General features: G+C 37.3%; 1 protein-coding gene across 12 annotated transcripts in view; it reads left to right on the forward strand.

Annotated features, from left to right (window-relative positions):
- Positions 1–206: 206 nt before the first annotated feature.
- Positions 207–17,524, forward strand: part of Fmr1 (fragile X messenger ribonucleoprotein 1) — a 42,296-nt gene continuing 24,978 nt past the window's right edge. For all 12 annotated transcript variants that reach the window (XM_075958816.1, XM_075958817.1, XM_075958819.1 and 9 more), the window contains exons 1-5: positions 207–392; positions 9,738–9,790; positions 13,167–13,260; positions 16,177–16,248; positions 16,665–16,813. In XM_075958816.1, coding sequence (XP_075814931.1) covers positions 342–392; positions 9,738–9,790; positions 13,167–13,260; positions 16,177–16,248; positions 16,665–16,813 — 419 coding nt within the window. In that variant the 5' untranslated portion in view covers positions 207–341. The remainder of the gene's footprint in view (positions 393–9,737; positions 9,791–13,166; positions 13,261–16,176; positions 16,249–16,664; positions 16,814–17,524) is intronic.

Here is a 17,524-nt window from a genome sequence, read left to right on the forward strand (position 1 = left end):
TGCTCGGCCCCCCCTGGGGGGGTGAGGGCGGAGCAGAGGGGGCCGAGCCCACTGGGGGCGGGGCGTCTCGGGCCACGTGACATCGCTTGACTGTTTACACGAGGCGCGGGCAGCGCCTCGGCCTCAGTCAGGCGCTAGGCAGCGTTTCGGTTTCACTTCCGGTGAGGGGCCGCGCCTGAGAGGGCGGGCAGTGAAGCCAACGGACGGCGAGCGCGGGCGGTGGCAGTGACGGCGGCGCCGCTGCCGGGGGGCGTGCGGGAACGCGGCGGCGGCGGCTGGGCCTCGAGCGCCTGCAGCCCACCTCTCGGAGGCGGGCTCCCGGCGCGAGGACGGACGAGAAGATGGAGGAGCTGGTGGTGGAAGTGCGGGGCTCCAATGGCGCTTTCTACAAGGTAACCGGCTACCGGACAGGCCCGGTCCTCGGCCTCCTTTCCTCCCTTGTGTCCCGGGCGGCGGCGGCAGGCCCCGCGGGCGCGGCGGGTGCGGTGGACTGGGGGTGGAGGGAAGCAGCGGACTCGGGGCCTGTAGCCATCCTCCACGCTCCGACTCCCGCCGCCCCAGGCCCTGGCGCCCCGGTGGAAGACGAAGGAGCGCGGGGAGCTGAGGGCCGTTCGGTGACCGAGCTCGGTCAGCGAAGCGGGAACAGGCGATCCGGCCCTGGGGCCGGTGCCGCGTGGGGTGGCAGCGGCTTAGTCCTGCTTTCCCAAATGATCCTCGCAGAGGGCTCCGGGCCTGACAAGCGGGGAGCCTGGCGGGAGCCGGGCGCCTCGCCTGGACAGCTGCTGGAGTCTGGCTCCTGCTCTTCGCTCCGCGCTCCAGACTTTGGAGAGCTCCCCTGTTCAGGGCGAGGGGTGTGGAGCGAGGAAGAAGGGGTAGTCAGCTGGGAGTCAACAATGGCAACTGATTTTTACTGGCCTCGCTTTGTGAATTCCGAGGGAGGTTTTTAGACCGAAAAGTTTCTGGAAGACCGTGACATCTGAGAGAGCCATTAACGACGCCGGCCTCCTAGCCTCTTTCTTACTGGGAGAAATTCAGGGATGCCCATGGGTCCGCTTTTGGAAATATTAACAAGTCTGCTTACTTAAAATTTTTCTCTGTGTTTAAGTTCTCAAGGACCCGAATGTGTGCTACAGAACTTAAGGAAATTAACTGGGACTATACGGTTGCTAGTGAATTTTATCAAGACTGTTTGGAATATTTGTTCTGTGCTCAAAGCAAAAGGCGTATATTCGCTTTGACTTTTGCCATGTTGCACTGGACCATATTATTGAGGTTTGAATCAGGCTTTCATGGAATTGAATTACTGAGAGTTTTTATACCATTGAATATCAGGTAACATCGTATGTTTTAGAAGGAACCTTAAAATATTTCTATATAGCTGTGGTGTGATTGTTGATACTGCATAATGTAGATCTAGCAATATTATAAATTCTCCTTTCTTGAATGTTTATAACCTCTATAAGGCCCCACCTCGCTAGATATTTTAGTAACGGGAGGCGCACATGGAAGGGAGCATGGAAAATAGCTATTACCATTATCCAACATTTTTAAGATTATTGTGGAATAACTTGGACATTTCAAATGGGACATACTTGAGTATACTCAGGTAAATGACTTTAATAAATTATGCTTTTACCAAGTTTATGAAGGCAGTTAGAGAAAGATAACTTTCATGAATGAGGAAGACTTGTAAAATACTAATTTATAGCAAAAAAATCCTTTTGTTGTATTTGTAGAAGGAGACATAAATAACACAGCATTTATGTTATTAATTTTACCTGTGTATTTATTTTAAATTTGCTGTAATAAATTTTTTTTCCAGTTAGTTTTGGCTAGTTTGCATTCCATTTCTAGATTCTAGAGTGACAGTTTTTCTTGCTAGAGTTGGGGCACTGAGACACAGATGAGCAAGGGATAATAGTTAAGTAGTATTTTTGTTCATCTCTAATACCAGCTTAGATTTGAGTCCACTGTTAGTGGCTTTTAATGAAGTTGGCTTGCCATCGAAGACAAGTAGCCCATCCTACTCTTGAAGGATTTATTGGCTCCAGTAATTTTGTTTGCAAACTGACTAATATTTTTAAGTACTCTGTTTTTGCTATTAATTCCCTTGCTGTTTTCTTGGCTTTGTTTTTCAGTGACATCTTAATTTGGAGGTGAACAAAAAGGAATGGATTATGGATTATCCTTTTATTCCTTGAGGCGAAATGTAATACTTTGAAAAAAATGTATGTTGAGGAATTGCTATTGTGTTTAAGTTTTATTTTTAAAAAATCATTTCAACTGGTCTGTATTAAGGGAAGGATATTATTGTCTGTACGAAATAGGTTTAAATTTTACATCACTTAAAATATTGGCCGTGAGCAGAAAAACTAAAGTGGACGCATGCTAAGCTGCTTTCTAGTGAAATAGATGACAGAGAAATAACAACCATTAAAGAAAAACTGAGGAGTTCGTTCATTAAATTGAGAGAAATAAAAATTTAAAGCCAAACAAGTCAGATTCAGTATAATTGAATTCAGTTTTGATTTGCTTACCAATACTACGGTATTCTGGAAGATAGTTGCACATTAAGTTTGCCGAATAACTTTGTATAACATGCTAGAAAGGATTTGATTCTTTCTCTAAAAGATTCTAAATCCACAAAATATGCTTCTCACATGCTAAGGGCCAATGAGCTCTTTTTGTTTTTTGGGTTTTTTTTCGGAGTTTAAGCTTTTATTAGATTTATTTGGGACTGTGTGAGGTGGTAGGTGCCTGTGTCCATCCCATGTCACACTTGTGTAGTTCAGAGGACAACTTACAGAGGTTGGCTGTCTCTCTCCATCATATGGCTACTGGGGATGGAACTCAGGTCTGCAAGCCTTTACCTGCTGAGCTCTCTCAGGACCAGCTCCAGCCCCCCTTTGGTGTTTATTTTTAAAGTTGAAAGTTAGATTTAGTAATCATTAGAACTTCTACTTTTAAGCTGTGGTATTTCTTTAACTTAGTAAAAGTTGGTCACATTTACCAGTTTTTGAGCCCTTCAGGCATGTTATTTAAAATATGAAGACACTTTGATTTCTATCTCTCATGATCTTTACAATCTTTAAATCAGCAATGTTGCAATACATTGCAATATATCTTTATTCTAGGAGCATCTGCCCCTATGTAGTTTTTGTTTATTACAGTTTTGTTGTGTTGAGAATGATAAATTAGCTTTACTTTAGATGTAGAATGGGTACCATTCAGATGGGAAACTACTCTCTATACAAATATTTCTAAGTTTATATTCTAGTATGAAAATTAACAAATCATGTTGGAGACATAAGATACAAAACTTTTTAAAAATAATTTAACTTTATTTTATGGTCATTGGTGTGAAGGTGTCAGATCCCCTGGAACAAGAGTATAGACAGTTCTGAGCAACCATGTGGGTCCTGGGAAATGAACCTGGGTCCTCTGCAAGAGCAACCAGTGCTCTTAATCTTGCTGAGCTTTATCTCTCCAGCCCAATACAAAAGTTTTTAATTTCAAATTATAATGGCTAATACCTAATTTATTATCTGTAATTATATAAATTCACAAATATATTGTCATATTATACTTAAATATCTTAGTTTTAAGCTTAGCATCTGAGAAAAAGACTACCATTAACAGAATATTGTTACCATAGGTAGTACTTTACTATGTGCAGTACAGTCAAGACCTTTTTAATGCCAGGCATGGTGGCACACATCTGTAATCCCAGCACTTAGTATGCAGAGGCTGGTGGATCTCTAAGTTCCATGCCAGGCAGGAATACATAGTGAAACCATGTCTTTTTTTTTAAAAGGTTTTTTTTAAAGTCATTAGGGCCCAGCATGTGATTTTAGCTACATTGATAGAAATCATTGTATTATCACAAGTTAACTTTCACAAGCTTTAGAAATTTATAAACCTGCATGAAGTGCAAATATTCTTGCATTCATAGTTTTATCTGACAGCCAGAAAACTTTGAGTATTGATGTTACTTTGAATGTTGAAAAAAATGAATGATGTAAATTGCCACATTTTATCTTCCCAAATCTACATACTCTTTGTAAGATTTAATGTCTTTGTGGATGCAACGCAACACCTTGGAAATGTGCATTTTCCAACTCCAACTCCCATTCTGAAAATCTCAAAATGTCAATTATGTGCAAAATCCAACAGTGAATCCAATTTGGGAGTTCAGAGTCTGGCCCATTCTGGGAGATGATTGCTATCATGGTTATGGTCATAGTTACCAGGTATGGAGTGCTAAGCACTGCTTTGCCTCCATTACTTGTCCCACTGTTTTCATTTTCATAAGGATGTAGATGTATAGGGAGATGAAATAAATTACTAATGCTGTCAGGGTGCTGAAAGTTTAGGATCTGGGATTTGAAATCAGACTTTTGACATGAAACGATGAGATTTAGCTTGAAAAAAATTGATTCTATTTCCTGCTCACTTTTCATTTTTATTATCTTTGCTCATATTTGTTATTACAACATTGCTTAAGCATCCCATAACTACAGTTTTTCTACAGTGAATTTTAACTGTGAACACAAAGATGTCATAAATCTCCAATTTATGTATCAGTTTTCTTTTTTATTAACCCTTCTAGTTTAAAAATATCCTGTAATTTTTTCTATAAATTCTTTTTTTTTTTTTTTTTTTTTTTTTTGGTTTTTTCGAGACAGGGTTTCTCTGTGGTTTTGGAGCCTGTCCTGGAACTAGCTCTTGTAGACCAGGCTGGTCTCGAACTCACAGAGATCCGCCTGCCTCTGCCTCCCGAGTGCTGGGATTAAAGGCGTGCGCCACCACCGCCCGGCTTATAAATTCTTATTAAGGAAAGATGAAGTTACAAATCTTTGGCCCTGCTGTGACATTTCCTTTTTTTTATTTACTCATGGAGCTCACTAAACCTGAAAAACTGTGTAACTTAATATAAACAGTATATAAATATCAGGAAAACAAGTCAGTAGATAATGTTTTCTTTGTTCTTATGTTGTCTTTGGTCAGGGTGAATTAAATTTTTCTTAGAATTTGTGGAAGAACTGCTAAGTTTTATTGTTCATTCCTTTACATTGCTAGTGCCTACATGTGAAGGGGGGAGAATAAAAACTCAATGCATTTATGAAACCTTGGGTTTGAATTGTACATTTTAAATGCCCCTGTACTATTTCCTAGGAGGGTTATTTTTTTTTAAATATTTATTTATTTATTATGTATACAGCATTCCTTCCATGTGTGCCCACAAGCCAGAAGGGGGTGCCAGGTCTCATTATAGATGGCTGTAAGCCACCATGTGGTTGCTGGGAATTGAACTCAGGACCTCTGGAAGTCAGTGCTCTTAACCACTGAGCCATCTCTCCAGCCCGTAGGAGGATTATTTTAAAATGCTGTTAAGCTTTCTCTGCATTACACATTCTGTTACATGTCTTTACTGATAATGTAACATTTAAGTGGAAGAGGGTTGGCTACATTGAAACTTATAAAATGACCTCTGGTGACCAGTTCTTTCCTGTTTAAGATACTGTGTTATCTTTTACTTTATTTTATATGTATGGGTGTTTTGGTAGGTGCTGGGAATGGAACCAGGATTCTCTGGAAGAGCAGCCAGTGCTCTTCATGGAGCCATTTTTCTAACCCCTAGTATGACTTTTTCACACATCTTGAAACTTTAGATGTGTAAGGGAGTCAGGGGGAATAAAGTTTACCCAAATAGGGCTGAGCTTTCTGTCTTTCATGCAAAAATTTAATAAAGCAGTATTTGAACTATGTAGTTCTGGCTATGATGTTGTAAACTTTCCCCTTTACTCTGGTAAACAACCTTAGTGTGTTTTATTACTTTTTCCAAACCCTAAAGTCTGTTGTCACTTTTTTCTTTTTCCTAGAGTCAAAGTAGCCTTTTAATATTTAGTAACTTTGCGGAAAGTTCCCTTTCTTTTTCTGTATTATTTTTAAGCCACTATTTGACCTTTAAAACTTTCATTTATTTTTCCAAATAGCAGTTTGTAGTTCCTGTCATGATTATGAGTGGTTAATTCTCATCTCTCCTTAGGGAAAACATTAGCACTATTGAGTGACTGACATCCTGTGGAGAACCTCAGTCTTTAGTCATGCCCTTAAGAACTTCTGGTTTGATAGCCCCATTAAAGCCTTTGTTTTAAAGTATGGGGGAGAATTTAACATTCTGAAATACAAAGGCATTTATGGTTCAATATCTTTTATGAAAATTACATATGTGAATAATTTCATTACAAATTTAAAAAGCTGGTTTGGGTCCTTTAAAAATGAGGTTCCCTGATCTTGGCAGCTGTTATATGATAGAGCCAACTAAGATTTTGAGCCTATATTTAATTCACAACAAAATTCAACCTCTTAAGTTCTCTGATTTGAGTAATAGCCCTACCTGTCAGATGCAGTGAAACACTTCAGGCATTCATCCCATATGCCTTTGAATATATTGCAGAAATCCTGTCATCCTGTAGTTTTTACAAACACCAACATAGCATGATAGTATAGAATCTCAGCAAAATGTAGTTTTCCAAGTTGGTTTCTGGCTTTCTAGAGGAACCTAGTAAATGAATTAAGAGAGAGGCAAATATAAAAAGCATTGTTGGAAGAATTATGAAAACACATAGGGATATGCGGAACCTGTGGAGGGAAGGCTTGCTAAAAGACCTTAGAACTGGCAGGATATATTTATTGTCCTTAGTGTGAGTGAGTGTGTGTGCAGGCCAGAGTCCATTGCTGAAATTCCTTTATTCTGCCTAGTACTGCAGCAATCAGAAGGTATTACATCCCTTCTATATGCAAACAGTGGCCAAAAATGACTGATTTTGAAACAATCATGCAAATATCTATACATAGATAAGTCTCATTAACTCAGAGGCACTGGCCCTGTGGGGATGTGATGATTACTCAAACAATTTCTGACACTTCACCCAGAATTAAATTCAAGGGCTGTGAAAACATTTCTTTTTTTCCATTTTTTCCTTTCTCTCTTTTTCAGTTATACCATTTACAGCTCTCCTTTGAGAGAACACTTCATTTTTTAGGAAATAGGCAAATGTACTGAATGCATATGATTAAACTGAACAATAACTTTGGTAAGTAGGGAGAAAAGAAAATACAGCCATATAGTCATAAGACTGACTTTTAAAGAGTGCTTTTATGGTTGATTTGAAAACTTTTAACACTTGTAAATGTTTTAAATAAGTAGGATTTGCTACAATAGCCACTGAGCTATCCCTAGCTCATAAACACTCAAAATGTGACAGGTGAATGGATTACTGAATTTAATTGTAATTAATTTTAATGTAGATTACATCTAGTTATCACAGACTGCATAGTTTTAGGCAAAGACTGCTTTGCAAAGGACAGTCCTTCACCCAGCAGTACCAAAGTTCAGTTTGCTGACTAAAGAATTTAACATTTTCAGTATATAATGCACTGTAAAGACCTAGTGTTGTTGTGCTGTTGCCAAGGCATGTAAACATCACACAACTTTCAACAAGGGTGAGGAAGCAATTACATTTTCTTAGTAAATGAAGGACAAAGGAAGTCTTGGTTTTAGTTGGGAGTCTAGTAATCTCCCCCAGAAATAATATTAACTTGATATTAGCTATTGTGTGATGACAAAGGATACATGGACATATAATGGCTATCCTTTCCCTTCTCCAAAGTTTTATTCTGTAGTGCAAAAACATCAAGAACTTGAGTAAACAATTCTCACAACTTTTAATTCAAAATCAGTCACCTTTGTTGTTAAATATTAGCACACTGGAAGCGTGCTTGCTTATGAAATAGTGTACATTCTAAAGTATGTTGAGTGGTATTGAACTATAGTTGTTAAAATGTGCTATAGAAATTTTAATAAATAAATCTGGGAAATAAGCAAGATCAGATAGGTGGGAAGAAAATTTGGGTTTCTTATCATTTAAACCTGTAACTATACGGGTGTGTGTGTGTGTGTGTGTGTGTGTGTGTGTGTGTGTTGCTTGCTTCCTGCAGCTTTTTGGCCTCATTCCACATTCCTGTAATTTCCAACTGTCTGGAGTCTCCATTGTATCTTTGGCTTCACATTATCGTTCAGGGGTTCCTTATAAGGATTTTATCCCTGGTACACATATTGCTTGCTGGGCCTCTAGTATTTCTTTTGCGATTTGGCTTGAAATTTCCATAATCTTTATTATACCTTTAAAAGCAGGTGAATCACCAAGGTGTGCTGCCAAGGCCATATTGGTGAAATGAACCCTAGGGAAATAACTTTCTCTGTTACTCAGTGTCAGCAGGGTTCTTTGGTGCTGCTGTCTTCTCAAAGGAACATTTATTGCTTGATTTGTAGCTATCCACCCCACTCCCATACAAATACATCATGGGTTAAATCCTGTTCTTTCTTATAGTGGTATATTATTTGTATTTTGATAAACATATCTTGCCTGAAGACCAGAGGCAAAGATAAAGCCACTAGAGGTCAGGCAGTGGTGACACACACCTTTAATCCCAGGAATTGGGAGACAGAATCAGAAAGATCTCTGTGAGTTCAAGGCTACTTTGGGCTCTACAAGATCAATGCAGAAACAAATCATCCAGGTGGTGGTGGCTCACACATTTAATCTCAGTCCTAGGTAGTCATTGGCCTTTAATCGCAGCACTAGAAGAAATATAAACTGGGAGGAGAGAGAGGCTTACTTTACAATCACCCAGCCTTGGTAGAGGTGAGCCATCTCTAATGACTTGACTGCTTTGCTTTTCTGGTTTTTGGGTTGAACCCCAATATCTGACTCTGGGTTTTTATTATTCGTACTACACTTCTTTCATTGTCTCAGCTTTCTTATTGATGACTTATTCCAGTCTCAAGATGCTTTTCATTGTCTACACTTTTATTCTTGCTTCTTCATCCTCCACTGACCTTTTTAATTCTTCCTTATACTTTAAGAGTCAGTAGATGCCTCACCTTTCCAATATATCTCCCTTACCAAAGTAATATAGCACTGCCAATAAACAGATCTTTTACTCAGGCTGTGAGAGGAACATATTAGGCACCAGTTCACTTAATAGACATTCATTGAGTTCATTCTAAGTATTTCCAAGATAATAGTGCATAAACTAAATTTAACTTAGTTATACTTTCATTCTTACTTGAAACCTAAAAAGCAAATAGAAAATAAGTACAAAGGGGAAAAGAACAATACAGCACTCATGGAGAAGTTACAGCTTATCTTTACTGCTAGGCATGTGGTTCTAGAGTAAGCGTCTTAATTTTTAAAAACGTAGCCTAAAATGTACCTTATTCAACAGTAAATTGTATTGTCCAATGTAACTATCTCTTTGAGTTTCTAAAGTCTGAGGCAATTTTTCTTATTTAATGTTGTAACTGTCTGTGTATTACTAAACCCTAATATATAGTACCTGGCAAAATAAATATGGTGAATAAGTGAACATCAGAAACTGACTTTTCAATCAAAGATCCATTTTATTCCATATTTTATTTTGTTTTGTGTTGTTTTTTTTTTGTTTTTCAAGACAGGGTTTCTCTGTGTAGCTCTGACTCTCCTGAAACTTGCTCTGTAGACAAGACTGACTTCAAACTCAGAACTCAGAGATCCACCTGCCTCTGTCTCCTAAGTGCTGGGATTAAAGGCATGCACCACCATAAACTGGGACTCATTTTATTCTTAAATATCTCTAAAATTTACCTTAAAAGTTAGCTTATAAGTTAATTTGTTGTATTCTACTTCCAGGCATTTGTAAAAGATGTTCATGAAGATTCAATAACAGTTGCTTTTGAAAACAAGTAAGTTTCTCACTCTATAATCTTAATGTTAAAGACAGAATGCTTTATACCCATTCCTTTTTTTTTTTCTCGTTTTCTTAAAAATGAAGTCTGGTTTGAGTGTCTTTCCTATTACCAAACAAGAAGTTCTGAAAGAGCTCAGTATTAAATCAATAAAAGGCTCTCTCCTGCGGCTAATGCATGTCCTCAGAGTTCCTTAATGTATAATCTTCATCCTTTATGTGCATTTGATTATGAAAAAAGGCACATTTTTCTCTACTGTTAGCTGAGAGTTTAAATAGGAGGAATATTTGTAATTTTATTAAAAATTGAAAATATAGGATGTTTGCAAGAAAAAATGGTTGTAGATTTATAGTGTTTTTTTTTAATTATACAGTTTGTTTTACCAGGAAAAATTATGTTTCTACTTTAGGTTATTTTTATTTTTTCATAAATTTGAATCATTAATAGTAACAGGTAATCTTTACTGCTTTCTGTTTCTACATCATAAAACAATACTTAAAGATCTAGGTATATGGGCTGTGTGTAAAAGTCGATAGTATAGATATTTTATTTGGGAAAAATCTATTAACTAAACTTGAGTACTAATAAAGGCCTTTTTTTTTTTAGTAGTAGTTGCCACTTGAGACACTGAAGTCATAAATTTGGTGCTCATACTAGGATTTTGCTAACTGTGGATAGTGACATAGAATTTTTTTGGAACCACGGCAATTAAGTACATCCAAATCAGGCTAAAATAATCTTAAAAATCTGTAGATAATAAAGTAGTATAGTGATTGTTTAGAATTTATTAGGGGGTGAGAGGGAGGCTAAAGTATAGAAGACTTTCTGTTGTAGTGATAAAAATGTTTCTACAATTCACTAACAATAATTGTATATATATGAAAATATACTAAACCCTATTGAATTGTACATTTAAATTGGTGAATTGTGTGGTTTATAAATTATATCGCAGTAAATCTCCCAAAATGCAGTCTGTGGCACAGAGACGCAAATGCCTTGATTTTAAAATATTAAGAGTAGATCTGCAATTCACTATCTAGAAAAATCTGAAATTAGACTGTAAACACAGTACTTTTAGCTAGGAACAGGGCAAAGTAGTAGCCTTTGATGCTTGCTATACATTTAAAAGGACATAGATGATTGAGAATAATCAACCAAGTTCCATGCTCTAAACTAATGATGTTAGTCTACACTACAAGTTTAAATAATAGAATACCTTTCTCTGAATGCCTAAAGACAGAAGTTCCATAATTGCCTTTTTACTTTTTTAAGGATCCATCATTACACAATAGACAACTATAATATCATAGCTCTACTGAAGGAACCATTGATAATTTGGAGGATAATCTTTTTGTAATTAAACTCTTTATTACTTTTACTGTGTGCATGTATGTATATCTCTGTGTATGTTCAGCATGAATACAGATGTTGATTGAGGCTAGAAGTATCATATCCCCTCTGAAACTAGAGTTAGAGGCAGTTGTAAGTTGCCCAACATGGGTGCTGAAAACCATCTCAGATCCTCTGCAAGCAGCTAAGGCATGCTTCCAGCCTTATTGTGTTTATACTTTTATCTGCTTATTTTCTTCATTAGTAAAACACTGTTTTCCAAAATGGACATTTAGGTTTACTGCTCTTAGTTTCTCCTGTGAACTATAAACTATTAAGCGGACTCTTTGTTCTTTTTTGTGTGTTTCTATTTTGGCTTTCCATCTACATTTAAAAAAGAGTGTGAAGGAAGAGAACGGTTCATCAAGCATGAAGTAAAACACACATAGTATTTCAAAGAATAGGGTCCTTTCATTTAGGAAGAATAGCTTGTTTAGGGTACTTAGGTTTTAACCTTCCATATTTAATATTGAACAATAGATTTGAATCTCTATCTCTTTTTGTAAAGAATTAAAGTCATTGTCATTCCTTTGGAACCAAAAAATTTATATTTTGCATTGTATACTTTTACAAGTGAAATTTACCAATCATTTTGTAACATGTTAAAAGTCACTATCAAAAGGTATAAAAAGAATGTTCTGTTTTATTTTAATTACATTTTTTCCAATATATTCTTTTTTTTTCTGAGACAGGGTTTCTCTGTAACTTTGGAGTCTGTCCTGGAACTCACTCTGTAGTCCAGACTGGCCAGGCTGGCCTTGAACACACAGAGATCTGCTGTCTCTGCCTCCCAAGTGCTGGGTTTAAATGTGTGCACCATCACCGCCTGGCCCCATGTATTCATTAGTCACAGAGAGGAGTCAGTCCACATATTCTGAATTATTTTTCCTTTTACATAATAGTTCTTCTTTATAAACAGAAAGAAAGATAAATTAGTATTCCTTAATTGTGTTGTACTAAAATGTCCTGTGTCAAAATATAGGCATTTTATGAGGCTGAAAAGGTTACTCAGCAGTTAAGGATGCTTGCTGTTCTTACAGAGGACTGAAATTCAGTTCCCAGCACCTGAAACTCTAGTTCTAGAGGATCTGTTACTCTCTTCTGGCCTTTATCCATTTACATGCACAGATACACAGGTGTATATATAAGCACAGAAAATTTTGAATAAATCTAGAAATATATATGTGTTATATGTGTTTTACACAGAACAGATCTCAGTTTCTTTCAAGAAAATTGAGTGCTCCAGTGATTGAATCATCCAGTATCTTTATAAAATTGTTGCTTAGTAAGTCTTTGCAAGTAAAAGCAAAATAAAGAAATGGCATCTTAAAGCTTTTCCGTATTATTTTAAGTTTAAGAAATGTAGGCAATTTAATTGAACTCCTGTAGGCTGTCTCCATTGGGTTTCTGTGGTTTAGGAGAACCCCCACCAACCCAGTCCATGCTGATACATCATACCGATCAGCATCCAGCTACCTGTGGCAAGAATTGACCACCTCGTGGGATCTAAAATTTAAAGGGGGAAAAGTGAGTTGAGAATTGCTAATGTGCTGACTGCAATTTTGCTTGGGAAGTAGAGGACAGTTTCTGTGGTTGATGGAATGTGGTCATAATTATTTTGCAAGTAGATTACTAACAATTACCAATACTAATTTAAGCATCAAAAGAATTTCTACTGTGGACTTAGGCTTTAAAAGTCTTAGAGTTGAAATTATTAGATGAAAAACATTTTGAATAATAGTTTTTATCTATTGTGTTAAAAGAAATTCTTTGTGGAAGCACAGGCTGCTATGCTGCATGTAGACTTTCTTAAAATGTCTGTACAATGCCATTATGCACCACTCAGCAAAAACTGGCCATTAGAAGGCATTTGCTTCTTTAAAGTAAGAAAGAGTCACATTTAACCAAAGTTAATTGCAACATGGTCACTGTTTCCATTAAACATCAGAAGCATATCGAATAATGATATTTTGTTTATTTGCAGCTGGCAGACAGACAGACAGATTCCATTCCATGATGTGAGATTCCCACCACCTGTAGGTTATAATAAAGATATAAATGAAAGTGATGAAGTTGAGGTGAGTTCCCCCAGCCATGACATAACTAAGGACTGAAGGCATCTGTGTATTTAATTTTCTTGGATTTTTAAAATATATCTTACTTTTAACGGTATTTAAACCACCTTGAGTGATAGAGTTGAAGTGGGCATAATTCTTATGAGTATCCCTTTTTGTTGCGGGAGGATCTCCCACTCCTCCAACCTATCGCCGCTGAGATACCAGCCCCTTGGGGCGTGGTCTCTCTCCCTTTAAAAAAGCGGCCACTTCCCTCTCCTCTCTCTCTTCACTTCCTGCTCCGCCGGCGACTAGACTCCTGGTCGCGTAGAGGGCTGTTGCCTGGGACAGTGATCTGTAAGTTTTTCCCCTTTAAATAAATATCACCCAAATTGGTGTGGCATTGTTTGTGACTTACGCCTTCATTTGGCGCCCAACGTGGGGCTCGAACCCACGACCCTGAGATTAAGAGTCTCATGCTCTACCGACTGAGCTAGCCGGGCAGGGCAGGCGGCTGGGGTGTTTGGGGACGCAGCCCTGCCGCCGCTCCCCCTATCACTACACCTTTTAGTTAATGATTTGAAATGTTATATGGTACTTATATTTGACTATTTCAGCAACACTCACGGATTATCTTGCCACTGTCTCAAGTTCGTTTGTTCATTATTAAACGCTTGTCCCCATCTCTAAATCTTTGTTTAGATAATACTTTTTTTCACTTCTTATTAAGCCCACTTTTTAAACAAAACGAATTTGTAAAAATAGTTTTACAAAGGAAAGTAATAGTTCTAACAAGGCATGATGATGATGTATGTCTATAATCCTAGCACTTAGGAGGTGGAGACTGGCAGTTTAGTTCTTAGTTTGTTGTCGCCTGTATATTAAGTTAGAGGTCAGCTCTACGTACATGAGATCCTTACCTCCAAAAACAAATTTAAGAAGTAATTCTAGAGCCAGATGTGGTGGCACATGCCTTTAATAACAGCACTCAAAAGACAGAGGCAGTGGGCTTCTATGAGTTCAAGGCCCACTAGATCTATATAGTGAGTTCTACAACAGCCAAGTCTATGGAGATAGACTCTGTCTCAAAAAACAAATAAACAAAAAGAAATAGTTCTATTTAATAGTCTAGTAACCTAAAATTTATTTTAGTGGTCAAGTACTCATGAATCTGGTATATATTTTTCAAACCTGTATCTTTTTAGATCACATTTATAGCCCAAATGTTCTTTTATAGAACATACTGTGAACTACCTGCTCTTCTACCATTGAGCTCTTAGAATAAAAGGTGCTGTTGAGACTTGATCAAAATCATTGAGTTTGTAATTCTCTACTAATTGAAAGTTGGTTTTGTATTATACTTTGCACTTATACTCTTATCTTACTGTTTTCATGGTCTCTTACCTCCTGCTTCACAGGCCTCATTTTGAGCTCATTTTTCTCTGCAGGACTTAGCAGAATGCCCCTTTTTTTGTAATTTCATGCATATTTGTAGTATGAAGAAAAGAAATAATAGATACTTATTAGAGGTAAGCAAAATGAGGTTAGGTCCTAAAATGCTTCTTTTCTGGTCTGGATATGAGAGGCACATCCAAATAGGACATTCTCCTGCTTTTTATGAGGTTACATTCTAGCTGGAATAGCTAATGTCCTGACAAGTGAAAATCAAATGAAGGGAGAGAAAGATAAATGGAAGATAATGCCAGGGCAGTAGTGTTATTTCAGAGTCTAGCCAGAGAAGGTCTCTGAATGTCCAAACCTATGTTCTCTCTACAGTTTAAATGAAAAAATAGAATAACATATTTATTTGCCTAAAAATGTACTTAGTGTCTCCTAGGCTTGGCTTTTCATGAGATCTTATTTGTAAATAGAGATGTTATTCAAACCTTAAGGTCTTCAGATTGCTGATATGTCTCAGCAGATAAGGGTACTTGCTATACCAAGACTGTGATCTGAGTTAGATTCTTACATGGTAGAAGAAAAGAATGGACACCTGGGGGTTGTCCTCTGACCTCCACATGTGTACCCATATACTTACATCACCAAGTAAATAAATGTGTATGTTCTTTTTCAAAAGTATCTTCTGTCATCCTCCCTGTGGGCTGAAGGCTATGTAAAAGCAAATGCCAGTTTATGGTTTTTTTTTGTTGTTGTTGTTTCTATGTCAAGACTTTGGAGGGGTAAAGAAAACCATTTTGCTTTTTTTTTTTTGACATAGTTGCATGGCAGGTAAGGTACAGAGAGAAGCCTCATAAAACTTACCTATGGAGTTAATGAGATGGCACAGCCAGTCACGACACTTAAGGTTTTTTATCACTTATTTGCTAGTGTCTTCACAAAAGATTCCATGGTACACATTGCAACTGAACTTTGGAGTGGTTTTCTAAGAGATAATTATTAGAATTCTGTATGAGAGCCAGAAAGATAAAGATTGCCAGCATAGATTTGTTCTTTTTTATGAAGAAGATTGAGCCAGAAAAGCAAAGTAGCCTTCAGGAAAGATAAAATACAAGACGCTGGTGGCTGAGTGATCTCTGAATGTAGTGAGCAGGTAGTTGTAACTAGTATCTGTAACTTTGCATTAGTTTTACTTATTAGAATAAAACAATGATATTTAAATGATTTCAGACACAATTTTGTAGCTCATTAAGTACTATAAAAGAAACCATGCTATGGATGCCAGCTTTTCTCCAGTGTCCATGTTGAAAGTACTAAATATTACCGACACAGAGAAAAAAAAGTAAGCAAAGTGCTTTTATCACTGAGTTCTCAGGTTGTTTCCAACTAGATGTTCTTGTCTAGGTCAGTATATAGGAACAGTTTGGTTTGAAGACATGTGGCATATGATTTCAAAGCTGTAAGAAGTTTTCTTCAATGTGTGATGTATGCTGGTTTTGAATTGTATTAATCATAAATATCTGTTTTGTCATTTTTGTGTAGGTTTATTCAAGAGCAAATGAAAAAGAACCTTGCTGTTGGTGGTTAGCTAAAGTGAGGATGATAAAGGGTGAGGTAGGAAAATGCATATTTGTTCATACTATTTACATTTTCTAAACCCAGGTACCACGTTTTTATTTTGGTATCTATTTTTAATTGCGACTTAATTTTTAAGTCATTTTATGACATTGTCTTTATTATAGATTTACTAGATACTATGTGTTTTCATTGATTAAAAGTACCTTCTCCCCTGAGAGTTTATATTTCAAAATGACAGTAGGAGCTGGGCATGGTGATCCATGCCCTTAATCCAGCACTCAGGTAGCTAAATCAGGAGGATCAGGGGTTCAAGGTCATCCTTGGCTGCATGGTAATACTAGGTTAGCCTGGGCTATTAAGATTTCGTATCTCAAGAAAAAAATAGGAAAAAGTACTTTTTTCTATTCTTTAAAACATATAGCTAAGAATGACTTTATTTTTATTTCTCTCAGTTTTATGTGATAGAATATGCAGCATGTGATGCTACATATAATGAAATTGTCACAATTGAGCGTCTACGATCTGTTAATCCTAACAAGCCTGCTACAAAAGATACTTTTCATAAGATCAAATTGGAGGTGCCAGAAGATTTACGACAAATGTAAGTTGATATACAAAACATGCTATATGAAAACGTTTTGGAAACCTGCAAGGGCATGTATTTTTACAAATGTACATGTAAATACACATAGGCATATGTAAATACATATGTGTGTATATCTGGCTTACTAATTCAGAGTGTTAATTTTAAAATAGAATGTTTTATGGTGATATGCAAGATATTCATCAGTATGGCTATAGGATAGGGCCATTTCAGGTTCCCTATCCTCAGCTGCCCAAGGAACTAACTGGAGACATCATCATAGACACCTGGGAGCCCTCTAGGTTCAAGTCTCTTGCCAACCCTAAGATGGCTCCCTTAATTAAGATATATACTTCCTTGCTCCCATATCCACCCTTCCTTTATCCCAACCATTCCATTTCCCCAAGTTCCCCCTATCCTCCCCTTCTCACTTTTCTCTCCCCATCTCCCCTTACCCCCATCCCACCCCACCCCCAAGATCCCAATTTTTTTTACCTGGCAATCTTGTCTACTTCCCATATCCAGGAGGATAACTATATGTTTTTCTTTGGGTTTACCTTCTTATTTAGCTTCTTTAGGATCACAAATTAAAGACTCAATGTCCTTTATTTATGGCTATAAACCAATTATGAGTGAGTACATCCCCTGTTCATCTTTTTGGGTCTGGGTTACCTCACTCAGGATAGTGTTTTCTATTTCCATCCATTTGCATACAAAATTCAAGATGTC

The sequence above is a fragment of the Microtus pennsylvanicus genome, chromosome X (genome assembly GCF_037038515.1).
Source record: "Microtus pennsylvanicus isolate mMicPen1 chromosome X, mMicPen1.hap1, whole genome shotgun sequence".
Taxonomy (NCBI): domain Eukaryota; kingdom Metazoa; phylum Chordata; class Mammalia; order Rodentia; family Cricetidae; genus Microtus; species Microtus pennsylvanicus.